This window comes from Salmo trutta, unplaced genomic scaffold, assembly GCF_901001165.1.
Source record: "Salmo trutta unplaced genomic scaffold, fSalTru1.1, whole genome shotgun sequence".
NCBI lineage: Eukaryota > Metazoa > Chordata > Actinopteri > Salmoniformes > Salmonidae > Salmo > Salmo trutta.
Genome location: NW_021822906.1, coordinates 47,232 through 67,537, shown reverse-complemented (window position 1 = coordinate 67,537; position 20,306 = coordinate 47,232). Strand labels below are relative to the sequence as shown.

The 20,306-nt window shown below is 42.7% G+C and overlaps 2 protein-coding genes across 6 annotated transcripts; both read left to right on the top strand.

Annotated features, from left to right (window-relative positions):
- Window positions 1-406: 406 nt before the first annotated feature.
- Window positions 407-2,451, top strand: LOC115186309 (Meckel syndrome type 1 protein-like). The gene is made up of 7 exons (XM_029745986.1): window positions 407-547; window positions 756-877; window positions 1,036-1,094; window positions 1,221-1,355; window positions 1,772-1,869; window positions 2,036-2,164; window positions 2,294-2,451. The coding sequence occupies exons 1-7, from the start codon at window positions 471-473 to the stop codon at window positions 2,418-2,420; spliced, it is 747 nt and encodes a 248-aa protein (XP_029601846.1). The 5' UTR covers window positions 407-470; the 3' UTR covers window positions 2,421-2,451.
- On the top strand, window positions 2,452-19,830 carry LOC115186303 (uncharacterized). 5 transcript variants are annotated; one of them, XM_029745973.1, is made up of 12 exons: window positions 2,452-2,571; window positions 2,805-2,859; window positions 9,848-9,933; window positions 16,874-16,935; window positions 17,013-17,087; window positions 17,220-17,258; window positions 17,370-17,444; window positions 17,753-17,854; window positions 17,945-18,073; window positions 18,266-18,553; window positions 18,710-18,852; window positions 19,568-19,830. In XM_029745973.1, the coding sequence occupies exons 3-12, from the start codon at window positions 9,912-9,914 to the stop codon at window positions 19,611-19,613; spliced, it is 981 nt and encodes a 326-aa protein (XP_029601833.1). In that variant the 5' UTR covers window positions 2,452-2,571; window positions 2,805-2,859; window positions 9,848-9,911; the 3' UTR covers window positions 19,614-19,830. The 5 variants fall into 5 exon arrangements, with proteins under 5 accessions (XP_029601833.1, XP_029601835.1, XP_029601831.1 ...); XM_029745975.1 differs by lacking the exons at window positions 2,452-2,571; window positions 2,805-2,859; window positions 9,848-9,933 and adding an exon at window positions 10,169-10,202; XM_029745971.1 differs by lacking the exons at window positions 2,452-2,571; window positions 2,805-2,859; window positions 9,848-9,933 and having other exon boundaries at window positions 16,131-16,935.
- Window positions 19,831-20,306: the final 476 nt, after the last annotated feature.

Genomic DNA, 20,306 nt, shown 5'->3' with positions numbered 1-20,306 from the left:
ACTGGAGGACTGCATCACATTTAAACTAAATTAGCATGTATCTGATTTAGCTACACTCATCTGTACTTGAATTGTGCTGTTTGAAACGTGTATTTCCAATAAAGCTTTTTAAATTGCAATTATTTGTGTCAGACAGATTTTTCTCTTAATTAAATACATCAGGGGTTCTTAAACTTTTTACAGCAAGGGAATATTATTGTACTGATATTACCTTACCTGTTATCAGTGGGGGGGTTTATTCTGCTGCTCTGGACTGGATCCCACGGTAGGTGGCGGTAGTGAACCAATAAATAGTTGGATTGCTCGCCAGAAACCCAACCAGGCAGGCAGACTGTTGTTACCATGCAACGAGCAGACGCTTGTGAAAAGTACTAGCTACAAAATTGTCTCAATTGCTTGCTGCGCGTTTGTGTGTATGTTGCTAATCTAGCTAGTTAGCTAGCCATCAATAAAGTTCCTAACGTTACAACATGGCAGATGGCTGGAGCACCGACACCGGAGAGGCTGCCTATCGTTCCCGAGATGCTGTCAAAAACCTTACAATTAAGTAAGTTGCAGTTGGCCTTTGTGTGGCTTTTATTCCTTGCATTGCCATAAAAGCAAGACAATGTCGTTAGCTAACGTTAGCTCTCAAAGCAGATGATGATAAACACCCAGTATATTGCTTGACCTGATCCCTGAGTTTGCCATGAAAACATGTTATTTAGCTAGCTAGAATCCTGTTTACCTTGTTTATATTTACAATGGTGTTACAGGATCCATATTCAGAGATTCACCTCCACAGCAGCCCTCTCCCAACACCTTCAGCAGCAGGTTTTGACTCAACAGGAGAGGAGAGGCATTGAGCTGGACACCCTCAACTCACAGGCTCAATCAGGTATTAACACTGTTTTGAAACAGAAAGATGTTAGATGTTTTGAAACAGAAAGATGTTAGATGTTTTGATACAGAAAGATGTTAGATGCTTCTTAGTTGAGTAGATGTTATTTTCGTGGTGGCTAGATATGGACCAGAACATCTTGGTTTTGTTTTCAGCCGGAGATGATGATGAGGAGGAGTTGGTGGTAGGCTGGCAGGAGAAGCTGTTCAGTCAGGTAGGTCCTCTACCAGTGTCCTTATAACAAATAAGACTTTACTGTTTAGGATAGTTTGATTTTGCATAGTAAGTTGTGTGTGTGTGTGTGTGTGTGTGTGTGTAATATGAAGTGGTTTTGTTCCAGAGTGAGTCAGTATACCAGACTCCACTGGAGAGACAGTACCACACAGAGATCATGGCTCTGGGGCGGACCAGGGGCAGACGGAACCGCAGGATTTTCACCTACACCGATTCTGACTGCTACACCAATTGGGAAGGGGTGGGTTTCTACTGAATCTCCATTTCTGTAACGGTTCCATAACCACAGACGCTGGGAGACAGGAAGCAAGTACAGGGTGAGGATTTATTAATAAATAGACATGAAACTAAAGAAGAACAGAGTCTGGACAAGAGAAATAAAACGACATCAATGTAGACAAGGGAATGAAACTGAGGAAGTGACAGATATAGGGGAGGCAATCAATGACGTGATCCAGGTGAGTCCGATGAAGCGCTGGTGCGCGTAACGATGGTGACAGGTGTGCGTAATGATGAGCAGCCTGGCGACCTCGTGCTCCAGAGAGGGGGAGCGGGAGCAGACGTGACAATTTCATTATTCAAAACAAAGAATTTACCTTGTTTCTGTCCCAAAGAAACGTTAGTGTTTTAAACTTGTTTTTGATATACTCATTACAGGATTCCCAGAGTATGGTGAGGCAGGTCAAGTCCAACCCTACCTTCCTGGCACATAGGATGGCCAATGTCAGACACAGACGACAGGACAGACAGCCAGTGTAGGTCCCTGTTACTCACCAAAGTGAATTATTATTAAAGTGAATGTAATTGAAGCAACATTGATGTGTGATGTGCTGCTTTGAAGACAAACAGTGTACCGGTATGTTCATATTACACCATACCCTTTTATGCAAAACGTGTTTGTGGTATTCTGTTGGTCTGCAGTGACAGCACCTTCCCCAAGTCCAGGCTGATTTCCTGGGAGCCCTCGGAGGACTTTGTGAAGACCAGCCACGTGGTCAACACACCTGTACAGACCATGCACATCATGGGGGACCTGGGACCACCGGGCAAGTGAGTAGCACAAGGGGAAAAAACCACTATGTAGCCTATGCACTTATTACACTGCTTTGTATGTAATAACTTTGAAGTACATTCCAATTCAGGAATTGAAAAGTGGCATTGTATTCTTGTATTCCTCAGACTTGGCCAAAAGGAGAAGGAATGCTTGTTGTGCACGATAAGAGCAGATGGAAATGAAGTGGTTACCATCAAACCAGACTTCAACAAAGGCAAGGAGCCCTGCAGGCCAGTGACCCGCACCCGCTGAAGTCAAAATGCTTTACCCCTAGCTCAAATAAGGGTCACTGACTTGGTAGCAGAATTCATACAGTACAAGCCATTTACTGTGTTATGATGCTGTGTGTTTGCACTCAAGGTTGAGACGGAGGGGGAGGAATAGCAACAGTGCATATATAGACGTGAGTGACTGAGTGTGTAGTGTTATTCACTGTTGGTGCACTGTAATAATACTTGTATTGTAGTTCACCCCAAAATCAAAACTTGGCAGATGTTTTTGTAACCCAAAGTGGCCTAATGTCAGATTTGTCCTTATGCATGTACATACAGTAAACTGATGAAATATTATTATAGCCTTTCAGGCAGGTTAGTCTTTTCTATGATGATGACCTCTCCTCTGTTTTTCTCCTTTCAGCATTATGTACGTCATAAAGACTACCTCAACAGCTTGTTTGGCCAGGACTGAAATGGTATGTATGTAGTTTGTGACAGATCCTTTAACACAAGTTGTTTAATCAGAAAAGGTAATCTCAAATACAATTTTATTTGTCACATGCACCGAATACAACAGGTGTAGTAGACCTTACAGTGAAATGCTTATTTACAAGCCCTTAACCAACAATGCAGTTTAAGAAAAATAAGTGTTAAGTAAAAAATAGATAATTAAAATAAAAGTAACAAATAATTAGAGAGCAGCAGTAAAATAACAATTGCGAGGCTATATACAGGCTTTACCGGTACAGAACCAATGTATGGGGGCACCGTTTTTTTTTTTTTATCTTTATTTTAACAGGGAAAACAGACTGAGACCTGGATCTCTTTTACGGCTGTGCCCTGTGTAAACATGTTGACATGTACAGTTTTAGGCATACAGACAAGAACATTTCAAACATACAAAACAAAGACACAATTCAACAGAAACAATCACAGACAACATCATATTGATCCTCCATAACATTTTTGAAATGGGTAAGGGACACCAGAGTGTCTAACTTAAGTTGGATCTGCAGTTTGTTCCATAAATAAGGTGCAAAGGAACTAAAGGCAGTCCTACCCAACTCTGTGGAGACCGCAGGAGTCTCTAATGTAATCCACATCTGTGATCTGGTTTTAAAATGTGTATATCTAGTGGAAATTAATGATGATATATATGGAGGTAGTTTTAAAAGAAGTGCTTTATAAATAAACAAGAGAGCATGTTGCTCTCGCCTCACAGATAGAGAGGCCCAACCCACATGTGTATATAGGATACAGTGATGAGTTTTGTAACTATCACCTGTGATAAACCTGAGTGCACAATGGTAAATAGCATCCAGTGGTTTTAATGTGTTTGCCGATGCATGCATATAGATAATATCACCATAATCTAAAACGGACATAAAAGTAGCCTGCACAATTTGTTTTCTATTTACGGAGGACAGACAAGCCCTGTTTCTGTAAAGGAACCCTATCTTGAATTTGAGCTTTTTTCCCAATTCAGTAACATGTTTTTTAAAAGAAAGCCTATCATCTAACCATACCCCTAAATATTTATATGCAGAGACCTGTTTTGATTTGAGTACCATCCAAGCTAGTGATTACAAAAGTGTTTCTAACTGAGAGTTTAGACCTAGAAAAAAACATGACATTTGTTTTCTTAGCGTTTAAAACAAGTTTAAGCTGTAAAAGAGATCCCTGTAGTATCCTAAAATCAGACTCCAACTGCATTAAAGCTTGGTCCGCTGTTGGAGCAATAGAGTACATCACTGTGTCATCTGCATATAAATGGAATTTACAATATCTGACATCATCACCAATGTTGTTTATATAAAGTGAGAACAATAGTGGGCCAATTATTGAATCCTGAGGGACCCCTTTAAGTAACTGTAAGGGGTCAGACTTGACCCCGTCGACCATGACGGCCTGAGTTCTATCTTTAAGATAGTCATAAAACCATCGGCAGGCATCAGTGCCCACTCCTATCGATGACAGCTTACTCAAAAGGATAGCATGGTCTACAGTGTCAAAAGCTTTTGACAAATCTACAAACAACGCAGCACAGTGCTTTCTATCATCTAAGGCATTTGCAATATCATTTACAACAAGCATAGTGGCCGATGTGGTACTGTGTTTAGATCTAAAACCAGAATGATTGGTGCTAAGAATACTGTTAGCAGAAAGAAAAGACTGTAACTGTTTGTTGACTATAGATTCTAGGATCTTTGCCAGACAAGGGAGCCTAGAGATGGGTCGATAGTTATCCAAATCACTACCGTCACCTCCCTTATGTAATGGCAGAAGAAAAACTGCTTTCCACACCTTAGGGATATTTCCTGTGCTTAATGTTAGATTAAAAATGTGTGTCACTGAACCAGCAATGATAGGTGCAGCACACTTAAGTAAGAACGGGTCTAAATTGTCAGCGCCTAAGGATTTCTTAGTATCAATGGCACACAGGGCAGCTAGAACCTCTGCTTCGGTTATTTTCTGGAAACTAAAAACAGGGTTACCATTTTTCAGAATAACGGTTGAAAAGCAAGACGAAAAATCAACTAACTGGCCAGTACCACAGTGGCCACTTTTCCTTTCAAATAAAAAACCAGCAGAGATGAAATGCTTATTAAAAGCATCACAAATATAATTTTTTTCACTTAGGATACAGGAATCTGAGGTATTTGCTTAGGAAGAGAAACAGCAGAATTCCCCCGTTTCAGTGAATTAACGGTTTTCCAGAATTTTGCAGGATCTCCTGCAGAATCTGTCATAGCATTAAGGAAGTAATTTGATTTTGCCTTTTTGACAGCTGCAGTACATTTATTTCTCAATTGCCTAAAAAACAGCCAATCAGCTGGAGTACCTGTTTTCCTCGCCAAGGCCCAGGCCCGATTCTTTTGCAGGAAATGACCTGACAATTCAGGAGAGAACCAAGAACTGGTTCGGTTTCTTACTCTGTGATTCTTAAGCGGGGCATGTTTATCAGACATAGAGGTAACAACGGAAGAGAAAAAAGCAAGGGCTAAAACCGGGTCCAGAAAGCAGCAAGTGTTAGTCGAGGTAAAAGAGGTAATATGTACATGTAGGTGGAGGTAAAGTGACTATGCATAGATAATAAACAGAGAGTAGCAGCAGCTTAAAACAGTGGGGGGGGGGGGGTGCAAAAAGTCTGGGTAGCCATTTGATTAGCTGTTAAGGAGTCTTATGGGTTCGGGGTAGAAGCTGTTAAGAAGTCTTTTGGACCTAAACTTGGTGCTCCAGTACCGCTTGCCGTGCAGTAGCAGAGAGGACATTCTATGACAAGGGTGGCTGGAGTCTTTGATCGTTTTTAGGGCCTTCTTCTGACACCGCCTGATATAGAGGTCCTGGATGGCAGGAAGCTTGGCTCCAGTGATGTACTGGGCCGTACGCACTACCCTCTGTAGTGCCTTGCGGTCAAAGTCAGAGCAGTTGCCATACCAGGCAGTGATTCAACCAGTCAGGATGCTCTCGATGGTGCAGCTGTAGAATTCTTTGAGGATCTGAGGACCCATGCCAAATCTTTTCAGTCTCTTGTGGGGGAATAGGCTTTGTTGTGCCCTCTTCACGACTCTTGGTGTGTTTGGACCATGATAGTTTGGTGATGTGGACACCAAGGAACTTGAAGCTCTCAACCTGCTCCACTACAGCCCTGTCGATGAGAATGGGGGCGTGCTTGGTCCTCCATTTCCTGTAGTCCACGATCATCTCCTTTGTCTTGATCACATTAAGGGAGAGGTTGTTGTCCTTGCACCACATGGCCAGGTCTCTGACCTCCCAATAGGCTGTCTTGTCGGTGATCAGGCCTACCACTGTTGTGTCATTGGCATACTTAATGATGGTGTTGGTGTCATGCCTGGCCATGCAGTCATTAGTGAAAAGGGAGTACAGGAGGGGTGGTATGCAAATTGGAGTGGGTCTTGGGTTTCTGGGATAGTGGTATTGATGTGAGCCATGACCAGCCTTGCAAAACACTTCATGGCTACAGACGTAAGTGCTACGGGTCGGTAGTCATTTAGGCAGGTTACCTTAGTGTTCTTGGGCACAGGAACTATGGTGGTCTGCTTGAAACATGTTGGTATTACAAACTCAGTCAGGCACAGGTTGAAAATGTCAATGAAGACACTTGCCAGTTGGTCAGCACATGCTCAGACTACACGTCCTGGTAATCCGTCTGGCTCTGTGGCCTTGTTTAATGGTCTTACTCACATCGGCTACAGAGGGCGTGATCACACAGTCGTCTGGAAGAGCTGATGCTGTCATGCATGTTTCAGTGTTGCTTGCCTCGACGCGAGCATAGAAGTAATTTAGCTTGTCTGGTAAGCTCGTGTCACTGGGCAGCTCGCGGCTGTGCATCTCTTTGTAGTCTGTAATAGTTTGCAAGCCCTGCCGCATCCGACGAGTGTCGGAGCCAGTGTAGTACGATTCAATCTTAGTCCTGTATTGATGCTTTGCCTGTTTGATGGTTCATCATAGGGCATAGCAGGAGTTCTTATAAGCTTCCGGGTTATAGTCTCGCTCCTTGAAAGCGGAAGTTCTACCCTTTCAGCTCAGTGCGGATGTTGCCTGTAATCAATGGCATCTGGAAAGGGTATGTACGCACAGTCACTTTGGGGACGATTGCCTCGATGCACTTATTGATGAAGTCAGTGACTAATGTGGTGTGCTCCTCAATGCCATCGGAAGAATCCTGGAACATATTCCAGTCTGTGGAAGCAGAACAGTCCTGTAGCTTAGCATCAGCTTCATCTGACCACTTTGTTTACTGACCGAGTCACTGGTGCTTCCTGATTTAGTTTTTGCTAGTAAGCAGGAACCAGGAGAATAGAATTATGGTCAAATTTGCCAAATGGAGGGAGAGTTTTGTACGCGTCTCAGTGTGTGGAGTAAAGGTGGTCTAGAGTTTTTTTCCCCTCTGGTTGCACATGTGACATGCTGGTATAAATTAGGTAAGACGGATTTAAGTTTCCCTGCATTAAAATCCCCTGGCCACTAGGAGCACCGCCTCTGGATGAGCGTTTTCCTGTTTGGTTATGGCCGTGTTTAGCTCATTGAGTGCGTTCTTCGTGCCAGCATCGGTTTGTGGTGGTAAATAGACAGCTACGAAGAATATAGATGAAAACTCTCTTGGTAAATAGTGTGGTCTACAGCTTATCATGAGATACTCTACTTCAGGTGAGAAAAACCTTGAGACTTCCTTAGATTTCGTGCACCAGCTGTTGTTTACAAATACACATAGACCGCCACCCCTTGTCTTACCAGAGGCGGCTGTTCTATCCTGCCGAATAAGCGTAAAACCCGCCAGTTGTATGTTATTCATGTCATTGTTCAACCACGTCTCGATGAAACATAAGATATTACAGTTTTTAATGTCCCGTTGGTAGGATATATGTGCTCGTAGTTTGGCTATTTTATTATCCAATGATTGTACGTTGGCTAATAGGACCGATGGTAAAGGCAGATTACCCACTCGCCATCAGATCCTTACAAGGGACCAAGACCTACATCCCTTATATCGCTGTCTCTTTCTCCTGCGAATGATGGGGATGAGGGCCTTGTCGGGTTTCTGGAGTAAATCCTTCGCGTCCAACTCGTTAAAGAAAAAATCTTCTTCCAGTACGGGATGAGTAAACGCTGTCCTGATATCGAGAAGCTCTTTTCGGTCATAAGAGACGGTGGCAGAAACATTATGTACAAAATAAGTTACAAATAACGCGACAAAACACACACAATAGCAGCCATCTCCTCCAGCGCCATTATTGTTGAGTTTGTGGTGGTTCTTTGGTTCTTTGACTTTTCTATAGGCGACTACTTGGACTAGACGCTGTCCTATCTGTTGGACTATGGTACTTATCTGGCCTATTAGCACTGCATCATCATTGGGTTTAGGAGTGGAGGTGCTAACAACCTGGGGCCTAGGTGAGTTGACTGCATGATGACCATGAGAAGCTGCATTGTCCCCACTGACTAAAGGAACTTCCCGTGCAATTTCACTACCATTGACATCACCACACACACTAGGACTACCAGTTGGGAAAGGAATAGGTAACCCCAACACACCCCTTCCCCTACCAACTTTGACAGTTGTAAGCAGATCTGAACAACCAATACGGTCGAAACTCATTGTAGTAGCTCAAAATGAAAGTAAAAAAAAAAATGTATAGTACGACAGAAATAACTGAGACAGAGGACAGTGTTGCATCAACGTTACAGCTTGTTGCGTTTCTTCTCGCCAACTAACAAAATGTGGAACAAGGGAAGCGGTCTGAATACTTTCCGAATGCACTGTACACAATCCATGTCTCAATGCTTAAAAATCCTTCTTTAATCTGTCTCCTCCCCTTCATCTACACTGATTTGAAGTGGATTTAACAAGTGACATCAATAAGGGACCCTAGCTTTCAACTGGATTCACCTGGTCCAGTGTGGCTCAGTTGGTAGTGCATGATGTTTGCAATGCCAGGGTTGTGGGTTCGATTCCCACGGGGGACCAGTACGGAGAAAAAATGTATGCATTCACTACTGTAAGTCGCTCTGGATAAGAGCGTCTGCTAAACGACTAAAATGTAAATGTCATGGAAAGAGCATGTGTTCTTAATGTTTTGTATACTCAGTGTATGTTCAGACTAAACAAGAGATTTACTGCTCACTAAGTTCACTGCTACCTCCAGCAGCATTATTTATTTCCTGACCAGTCATGTGAAAAGTCTGAGTTTTGGAGAAATCTTTTGCAATAGCGCTCAGGTTTACTTAACCATTGGAACGATTCATTTCCATTATCTGATAGAATCAGCCCCATAAGGAATTCATTTGACTGATTTCCTTATATGAACTGTAACTCAGTAAAATCTTTGAAATTATTGCGTGTTGCGTTTATTTTTGTTCAGTATCCATTAATGTAGAAGTGTTCAGAAACATATTCTATTCTCATTTACAATAAAAGTGACTCCAAAATGGCACAATACATTATTTACCATTCATTTCTATTGGGCACAACATCATCTGAAACAACCAAAACAAGCTTGATGTAGTCATTGCATGCTAGGAATATGGGTCCAAATACTAAACTTTTGACTACTTTAATACACATAAGTGAATTTGTCCAAATACTTATGACTCCTTGAAATGGGGGGACTAGATACATAAAGTGCTTTCATTTCTAAACGGTTAAACAGATATGCATGAAAAAGATGACATTTTGTACTTTCAACTCATATGAAACATTTGATCTCAAATCCAAAAAAGCTTGAGTATAGAGCCAAATTAAAAGTTTTAGCTTCACTGTCCAAATAAATACGTAGGGGAGTGTATCTATGACTTTGATAAGGTCCAATATTTGATACTGCCAGTGCCTATAATTCGTATTGCCTTGAGAACCTGCAGACTTGAAGAGAATGTATTTTGTATCAGTTAAATTATTCAAATGAATTTTTTAGTCAGGCTAATAGTTATATTTTTCATGCTCAGGTGTATGTGCAGCATCTCCTGAAGAAGAACAAGGAACATCTGTGGAAGCTGATCCATACTGACAATGCTCACATCTACATTTGTGGGTAAGAACCATTTCAGACCACCTGCATATTGTGGTGACGAGCTTAAAGTTTTCTTTACTGAACATCGTTTTCACTTGTCTGACCGCTTGCATGATGACGAGTTTCTCACACTTCTGGCCTAACTGGGTGATGTTTTTTCTTACCTGAATGATCTGAATCTAAGATTACAGGGACTCTCTGTAACTATTTTCTGGGTGCTGGACAAAATTGAGGCTATGATTGAGAAGTTGGCGCTCTTCTCTGTCTGCATTAACAAGGACAACACACAGGTATTTCCATCATTGTATGATTTTTTTGTGTGCAAATGAACTCAAGCTTACGGACAATGTCAAATGTGATATAGCGAAGCACCTGAGTGAGTTGGGTGCGCAATTATGCAGGTACTTTCCCGAAACGGATGACACAAATAACTGGATTCGTTATCCCTTTCATGCCCTGCCTCCAGTCCACTTACCGATATCTGAACAAGAGAAATTGCAACAACCGGTTCTGTGAAAATTGAATTTAATCGGAAGCCACTGCCAGATTTCTGGATTGGGCAGTGCTCAGTGTATCCTGCCTTGGCAAATCGCACTGTTAAGACACTGATGCACTTTGCAACCACGTACCTATGTGAGATTGGATTCTCGGCCCTCACTAGCATGAATAGTAAATACAGGCACAGACTGTGTGTGGAAAATTAAGACAGATTCTCCAATACAACCCAACATTGTAGAATTATGTGCATCCTTTGAAGCACACCTCATTAACCTGTGGTGAGTTATTCACAATTTTCAATGAACAAATAAAGTTTTATATGTAAGATGGCTAAATAAAGAGCAAAATGATTTATTATTATTATATTATTATTTGTGCCCTGGTTCTATAAGAGCTCTTTGTCACTTCCCACGAGCCAGGTTGTGACAAACTCACACTCATTCTTATGTTTAATAAATATATCGTATAGTGTGTGTGTGGCAGGCTTACAGTGATGGCAAAAAAAACACATTTGAGAGTGCGCTGACCCTGGTGCTAGAGGGGGTACGCAGCTGGAGGTTGAATGTTTGAAGGGGTACGGGACTATAAAAAGTGTGTGTAACACTGCCCTAGATGTTAACCTATTTCATTTGGGTGAGGGGTGGAGGAGGGTGAGATTTGGTCCACATTCTCCTTTAAGGTTATAGGAAAAAAATGTATCTCTATTTTGGAATAAACCAATAGATTTTTTTAATCAAATTAAGAGTGGAGGCAGACCTTTGTTGTTTCCCATCAGATTAGAAAAGTTGGAGATAATATACATTAAATGTTACACATTGCTTTTGTAGACCCACTCCAATTTGCATACCCCCCAAACAGATCCACAGATGATGAAATCTCTATTGCACTCCACACTGCCCTTTCCCACCTGGACAAAAGGAACACCTACGTGAGAATGCTATTCATTGACAACAGCTCAGCGTTCAACACCATAGTACCCTCAAAGCTCATCACTAAGCTAAGGATCTTGGGACTAAACACCTCCCTCTGCAACTGGATCCTGGACTTCCTAACAGGCCGCCCCCAGGTGGTGAGGGTAGGTAGCAACACATCTGCCACGCTGATCCTCAACACTGGAGCCCCTCAGGGGTGCGTGCTCAGTCCCCTCCTGTACTCCCTGTTCAACCACGACTACGTGGCCATGCACGACTCCAACACCATCATTAAGTTTGCAGTGGTAGGCCAAATCACCGACAACGACGAGACAGCCTATAGGGAAGAGGTCAGAGACCTGGCCGGAGTGGTGCCAGAATAACAACCTATCCCTCAACGTAACCAAGACTAAGGAGATGATTGTGGACTAGAGGAAAAGGAGGATCGAGCACGCCCCCATTCTCATCAATAGGGCTGTAGTGGAGCAAGTTGAGAGCTTCAAGTTCCTTGGTGTCCACATCACCAACAAACTAGAATGGTCCAAACACACCAAGACAGTCATGAAGAGGGCACGACAAAGCCTATTCCCCTTCAGGAAACTAAAAAGTTTTGGCATGGGTCCTGAGATCCTCAAAAGGTTCTACAACTGCAACTTCGAGAGCATCCTGACTGGTTGCATCACTGCCTGGTACGGCAATTGCTCGGCCTCCAACCGCAAGGCACTACAGAGGGTAGTGCGCACGGCCCAGTACATCACTGGGGTTAAGCTGCCTGCCATCCAGGACCTCTATACCAGGCGGTGTCAGAGGAAGGCCCTAAAAATTGTCAGAGACCCCAGCCACCCCAGTCATTGACTGTTCTCTCTACTACCGCATGGTAAGCGGTACCGGAGCGCCAAGTCTTGGACCAAAAGGCTTCTCAACAGTTTTTTCCCCCAAGCCATAAGACTCTTGAACAGGTAATCAAATGGCTACCTGGACTATTTGCATTGTGTGCCCCCCCAACCCCTCTTTTACACTGCTGCTACTCTCCGTTTATCATATATGCATACCTTCATATACATACCACCTCAATCAGCCCGACTAACCGGTGCCTGTATATAGCCTCACTACTCTATATAGCCTCGCTACTGTTATTTTTCACTGTTGTTTTATTTCTTTACTAATCTATTGTTCACCTAATACCTTTTTTTTTACTTAAAAATTGCACTGTTGGTTAGAGCCTGTAAGTAAGCATTTCACTGTAAGGTCTACTACACCTGTTGTATTCGGCACACGTGACAAACTTATTTGATTTGTAAGTGGAAGTAGGCAAAAACAGAGGTGATTATGATATGAAATATTGCTTCAGGACATCTTTCATGCTGTGAAGAGCCTTCTTGTACATGAACTAATTTCAAATGTAAGGTATTGAAAGCATTCCATATTTGCTGTCTGTAAATGTATTTACAAAATTCAACGTGGCTGCATATTCAGATGCTCTAGGAAGGATGTGTAAATACAGAGAGCAGAGTAAGATTAGAGTAAAATATACATACTTGTAGCACATTCATATTGTACAATGTATTGTTCAATTTGTACATTTAAATTGCAGTAACTATTCAGTCATTGAGCCTTGTTTTTCATTGGTTCATTAAAGTATAGGTCTTTGATTAAGTGGTGGTAAACTGTAAAAATGGTGTTCCTTTGAACTTTTTCTCTTGCATTACTGATATCGAATGACGTGTTCCATCATGACCTGTTACGTGACTCTTACCACTTGATCCAGTTGTTTATGCAAAATAGCTATTTGTATATAAACAGTATAACTTAAACATGCATTTGTAAAGAAATAATAATCATTGATTTGCTATACTTAGTCTTGGTTGTAATTTATAGCTTCTCTTTACTGTGCACAACGACCAATTATTATTTATATATTTTTTTGTACTTTTATCAATTTTTCTCCCCAATTTTCAATTGGTAGTTACAGTCTTGTCCCATCGCTGCAACTCCCCTATGGACTCGGGAGAGGTGAAGGTCAAGAGCCATGCATCCTCCGAAATAGGACCATGCTAAGCTGCACTGCTTCTTGCTACACTGCTCGCTTAACCCGGAAGCCGCACCAATGTGTTGGAGGAAAAACCGTCCAGCTGGTGACCAAACTCAGCGGGGCCATTTGTGCGCCGCCTCATGGGACTCCCAGTCACGGCCGGCTGTGACACAGCCTGAGATCGAACTTGGGTCTGTAGTGACACCTCAAGCACTGCGATGCAGTGCCTTAGACCGCTGCGCCACTCGGGAGGCCCAGCTACCTAATTTTCTAAAGATTACATCATAATCTGCTCTTGTAGCCCACACTCTTGATAAACTCAACTACTGCTCCCTGCTCCAGAATTGGACTTTACCCAAATCTATGCTTGAGGCCATATCCATGGTTGTGAACATAATGACCTGAGAACTAAACAGGGCTCCGCTGTGTATATGTAACAGTATACCTTCCTCGCCTCTACCTGGGCTCAAACCAGGGACACTCTGCACACATCGACAACAGCCACCCTTGAAGCATCGTTACCCATCACTCCACAAAAGCCGCGGACCCTGCAGAGCAAGGGGAACAACTACTTCAAGGTCTCAGAGCGAGTGACATCACCGATTGAAACGCTATTAGCACGCACCACCACTAACTAGCTAGCCATTTCACATCGGTTACATATAGTAGGAGTGGGCCCAGCCTTCAAATGTCTTTGGTGTGGTATCGGTAGCCTGTAGTTTGGAGGAAACTGGAGCGTAGGCTTGGACTGGGTAGGAATGATTCTGCAACCAAAGAGAATGTGGAGAGATTACAGAGAGCTTATCTAACTAAACAGTGATTCTCTATCTAATCATGGGGACCACTAGGTGCCTATTGTACAGTATTCAATTACAGCTGAGGATCATCTATTGAAACTGTTCCTCATTATACTGTAGATCATCATGTACTCTGGCTTGCACCCAGCAATCATGTTAATTTAATGACCTCTCGTCTTATAGGATAAATGATGCGTCTAGTGCTTTCTCAGTTCTCTTCCTTCTCTATTGATGCAGGGTCATACAGGACATCAATGTTCAGGGGCACAACTTTCACTGGGAACAGGGAGACATGCCCCCCTCCCCCACATTCTGAAATTGCATTTTTGTCCCCCACCCAGATTTATCATTGAAAGGTGATACAAAACGAGGCAAAAGTGTGCTTTAGGGCCATGAGGACGCGGTTGGGAAGGCTGTTTGGAGTATTTGTCGAACCGGATGAAAAAAGAAAAACACTTCTAAAACCAAAGTTGTCCCTCAGCAGCCTGAAAGGCATCTTCTTGTCCAGCACTGAAGCCCTAGCATCAGACATGTCTAGAAGTGTGTGCCAGACCTTTCCATGTTTCCCCAGAGCAAGATAAGGAGAATATGTGACACAGTGATGGTAGATTTTCCTAACCAAACATCCCATTATGTACAGCATGATGATGACTCAACACAAATTTCAAGTATATCATTTATTTTTATTTAAACTTTATTTAACTAGGCAAGTCAGTTAAGAACAAATTCTTATTTACAATGACGGCCTACCCTGGCCAAACCCGGACAGCGCCGGCCCGATTGTGCACCGTCCGATGGGATTCCCAATCACGGCCGGATGTGATACAGCCTGGATTTCAACCAGGGACTGTAGACTGAGATGCAGTGCCTTAGACCACATGGCCGCACATAAACATATTACAACTTAACTACACTACTAAGCACACTAAAAGCTGTGACATACTGCAGTGTATCATGGTTATTTTCAACCACAATAAGGTTGGAGTAAGGACAGAGATCCCCCCTGCGATGATGGGGTTGCAGAGGAAGACAGTGTGTGGGACCAAAAGTGTTACGATGACCAGAAACAGCCAGGGCTAACATGGGTACACTGACCCCAAAAAGAAAGCCCTCAACCATAACCACTGTGGCCATACACATAAGGGAGAGATACAGGAACTAACCCCTCCACTTGATTCTGGGCAGATGCACCAAACAGTACCAGCCCCAGGAGGGTGTACAACACCCCTGTGCTGATAGAGAGCAGCTGAAACATGAGGAGGAACCAAACAGTATCCACACTCTTCTCAATCCCACCAGAGGAGCACCAGAACCCCAATGCTGAAGAGTAGCTGGGTCACTGTCTTGTGGTGGAAGGAGTATGTGATGAGCTTGTGTACCGCAAAGGAAGAGGAGAGCATTAAAACTGAAATGATCGGGTTGACAGACATCAGCGGCATTGATGTGTTGTGCTCTAGCTTGCTGCTGTAGCCTACTGGCACCATATGTTACGTCATTAACGTTAGCTACATGTTGTAGCAAGCTAGATAACGTTACAACAGTCCCATACAAAGTAGCTAGCTAGCTACCGAGCATATGATTCTTAAATCACTCAGTCCCTCCTTGCTAACGTACCATGCCCATTGGCAAAAACTGTAGTTCCAAGACTTTAGACATCCTCTGATAAACCGAAATATGTAGACAGTAAAAACAAATGATACTATAATGACAGCAACAATGCCACTTTTTAGCCTGAACTCAGTAGTAAAACTCTTGAACCTCTGAACCACATCTTTCTAAACTATTCGGGTGATCATGTTGATGCTCAGTGCATACTTGTCAAACTACTAGAGGATATTCAAGCACAATACAACATGTCAGTTACGACACTTTTCCTCCAATATTGCACAACACTTTAGCCAAGACTTGAGTAGCTAGCTTGCTAAACCAAAACAAATGTACTGGACTTCCGCATTTGGATGAATCACTTTCACAACCACAAAGTTACTGTTGCGGAGATCATGAAGTGCGCTAAGGCAGTGCTGCATTTAAAGACACTTCCACCTGCTGGCTTGTGCCTGAAATGTGATGACCAAAGAGTCCTCAACAGCTCATTTGAGTTAGATAGAAAGCTAGATAGATATATTTGATTTGACAGTTTAATAAAATAATAAAACCGTTTAATTAAATAAAACGTGTCAGGCCAGGGACAACACAATAAAGTAAACGGCTTCCATTGTGGTCCCTTAATGTTACTCAAAGTAAAACAATAATAAAAAAATATTTGTCAAGGAATGGTTTCTTCCTATTGATATCATGTTGGCCTATCTATGTAAAACGTCCAACCAACCATCGATACAACCATTACTCAGTCATTAGGATATAATAAGCACATCACGTTCGTTATTGAGCTACAACCAGTGAGAAGATGCGACCACCAGTCCGGCTCCAAACAAGCTTTTTTCTTGTGACGTATTATGCGCGGTCATAAAGCTGTGATATAAAATGACGTAGCCATGCATTAATTCACTACATAAACTGTGTTCAGATTTGATTTAATCTACAATCGTTTTCTTCACTCAGGTTGTTGCAGGTAATCTTTGGCCTTTTGGGGCACCTCCTTCCAAACATATATATATATATATATATAGGGAATAGGGCGCCATTTGGAATGCCATCTTTGTGTGTGTGTGTGAGTCAGGATGTGTTTTGTGTCAATCAATTGATGGAAATGTTTCCCTCAGAAAGAAAGATGGACCGTAATGATGAGAGAATCAAAAGAGCTTTAAGACGCCGCCCTTATGTGGTAAATATCAAATATTTGTTTGTTTTGTCCTGTTTTTGTTATATTATCACATTTTAAATTGAGTGTTGTGTTGACAGTTGAAACCAGTGAGGGTGAACACCCCTGATTCCGTGTTGTGGCCAACCGGCAAGGTGCACAGAAGGCCAAAGCCTGTAAGTCATATCCGACCTGAAACAATAACACATACACATTAGTTATGCATTCTGCATGTACAAACTGCAGTTATCAGAATGAAAGCAAATGCAGAAATCCCTATCTAACCACATTGAATGCTGTCTTGACAGTCTACTTCAGTGCAGACCCCTCAGATCCACAAAAGGCCTGTAAGTCACATTCAAATTCAACCACATAACAGTACTTATATTATTTATTGATACACAAATCAAGGCCAAAATGAGCAAAGCAGTGTTGAATGCATTCTTTACTGTTAACAGCCAATCATTGTGAGCTATGGGCAGGACCAAACATCTGGGGATGGATGGAGCATCAATCCAGAGCCTCTCAGCCAGGTCATCTCTGCTGTTCCCATAGAGACACAACAAATAGATCAATCTGTTGATTCATATGGCCATTTTGGGTGGCTTGGTTGAATTGACAATCATCCATTCGAGATGCTAAAGAATCCTATACTATGGAAGGTCTTTAGCCCCACCCCTAATGTTATGGGAGTTGCATTTATTGCATTTTCAGTTACCCATGTATTACTCACTACTTGTACAACCATGTTGGATAGCCTACATATTCTACATTACCTTGAGGGTCCATGCCAGTGTATTCTATGGCTGCCATGAGTACATGCCTTTCTCTGTCTCCTCAGTCTGGAAGGGTGACTCGGCTGATGGAGAGAAAATATGATGTGACCTCATCCTCCAGTTCTGATGACTTTTCCATCTACTCCTTCACTGACTGTGAATCGGAGGTAAAAGAATTGTACCCTACCGTCCATGTCTTTGTTGAGTGACATCACTGTGAGGAGGATGGTCTCTGACTAGTTGACTCTGATACACAGTGTGATGATGAGGATCATGAAAGGAGGACACCACCGCTGAAAGTTGAGGATGGAAAGGTGACCAAGCTTGACGTGAGGGTTATGGATGATGATCTGTCTCTCCACTCCTTCGATGAGTCAGACTTCCTGGTAAGTTCTGCATATTAAATTTGTTTATATATATATATATATACACATGGGGGATTGGAAATGATGCAGACAATTACTTATTGAGCGTAGTCATGTATCTGCAATATGTATAGAGTAGTTATAAAGTATTTCTACAGATTGTGTTGAACATAGCACTTTCCTGATATGTTACTTTACTTTCTGGTCCTACAGAGCCCAGGGAAGGACTCAGGTCCTGTATCTGTCAAGAATGGTCTCTCTCCTCTTGTGACCTCAGCACACCGGACCCTGGCTGAAGCCCTACGGGCCCTGCCCTCTGCTGTAGGCTCTCCCTACCCAGTAAATGTCCCAAGGCCTCTGACTCCTCTCAGCCCTGTCATTATCGCTCCGCCCCGAACAGAGAACTTCCCATACCGCCACAGCCCTCGCCTGGCTCCCATCACCAACCTGAGCGAGTCCGGCAGGAAGCTGCTCCAGGAAATGGCTGGAGTGGCCCCACAGGTGAGAGGAAATACAAGAAGGGAATATTGGCTGTAAGTCCTTCTATAGTATAGCATAAGTCCTTCTATAGTATAGCATAGCTCTAGGTATCGTAGCTCAAGAGAAGAGAAAACCTATAAGCTTACATTACTTTATCTCCTTGTCCAAAATATTCAGGAAGGGAAGGTCAATAAGAAAAACAAGGGCAAGGCCAAAAAAGTAGTGAAGCAAGAGAAGGCCAGTAAGATGCAACAGATGGGAAATGTTGGAGGAAGTAAGGAGGAGGACAAGAAAGAGGAAAAGAAGAGTCTGGGGAAGAGGTGAGGAAATAGAGGAGGGAGAAGTGGAACATAACCAGGGAATACTAGACTAGAGAATTAGAGAAATAGAATGAGGTAGCAGAGAAAGAGCAGCTATCTGATGTGTAAGTGCAAACTTACGCAATAAGGCACGAGGAGGTGTGGTATATGGCCAATATATCATGGCTAAGGGCTGTTCTTATGCACAACGCAACACGGAGTACCTGGATACAGCCCTTAGCCGTGGAATATTGGCCATATACCACAAACCCCCGAGGTGCCTTATTGCTATTATTAGCTGGTTACCAATGTAATTAGAGCAGTAAAAATACATGTTTTTGTCACACCCGTGGTATATGGTCTGTTATAAACTGGGTGGTTCGAGCCCTGAATGGTGATTGGCTGACAGCCGTGGTGTATCAGACCGTATACCACAGGTATGACAAAGCATTTATTTTTACTGCTCTAATTACGTTGGTAACCAGTTCATAATAGCAAAAAGAAACCTTGGGGGTTTGTGGTATATGGCCATTATACCACGGCTAAGGGCTGTATCCAGGCACTCCGTGTCGTGTTGTACATAAGAACAGCCCATAGGTGTGTTATATTGACCATAGAACACACCCCCTCGTGCCTTATTGCTTAAATATACCACGGCTGTCAGCCAATCAGCATTCAGGGATCGAACCACCCAGTTTATAATACTATTTATTCTCGTGTGGTTTTTGATTGACAGGTTTCTTCAGTGGCTGCTGCCCAAACTGAGATGTTCAAAGAAATAATGGCCAACTATTACTTCTACCACACACACACACACACACACACACACACACACACACACACACACACACACACACACACACACACACACACACACACACACAGATTTTGAGTATTGGTTATTCCTACAACACACACAAACGTAATTTCAGAGACAGGAATTATGATTAGCAAAATACATATATTGGTCTCATTCTTATATTTTGAGACATGCAGCAATATAAAAAAAAACGTAATTGGTCTCCATCCAGCCTATGATAATGAGTTGGATTTACATGCTTAGGCTTGGAAATATATCCAGGACAAGCAGGGTCAACACCTCTACTCATGTCATAAGTGCCATGACATCTTTAGTAACCACAGAGAGATAAGACCTCTGTCTCCACAGTCTCATCCAAAGAACAGCACCAACCTTAGGGCAGTGTCACTGGTATCCTTGGGCCAAAGTGAAGAGGTGAGGGCCCCTTACTGGTCTCCTTGCAATATCTGGTCTCCCACACAGAGATGGAAACCTACACCTGTTTAGACCCTGGAGGATATGGCTTCAGATGAAAGACAGCAGAGAGATGCAGAACGTAGAAGCTTCAAACACTGTGATATGCAAATTCAGGACCATTGTACACTGAAGTGGAGCATGCATCTGGTCTGAAGCATGTCAAAAGAGTGCAAATGAACTGGGACTGGAGGACTGCATC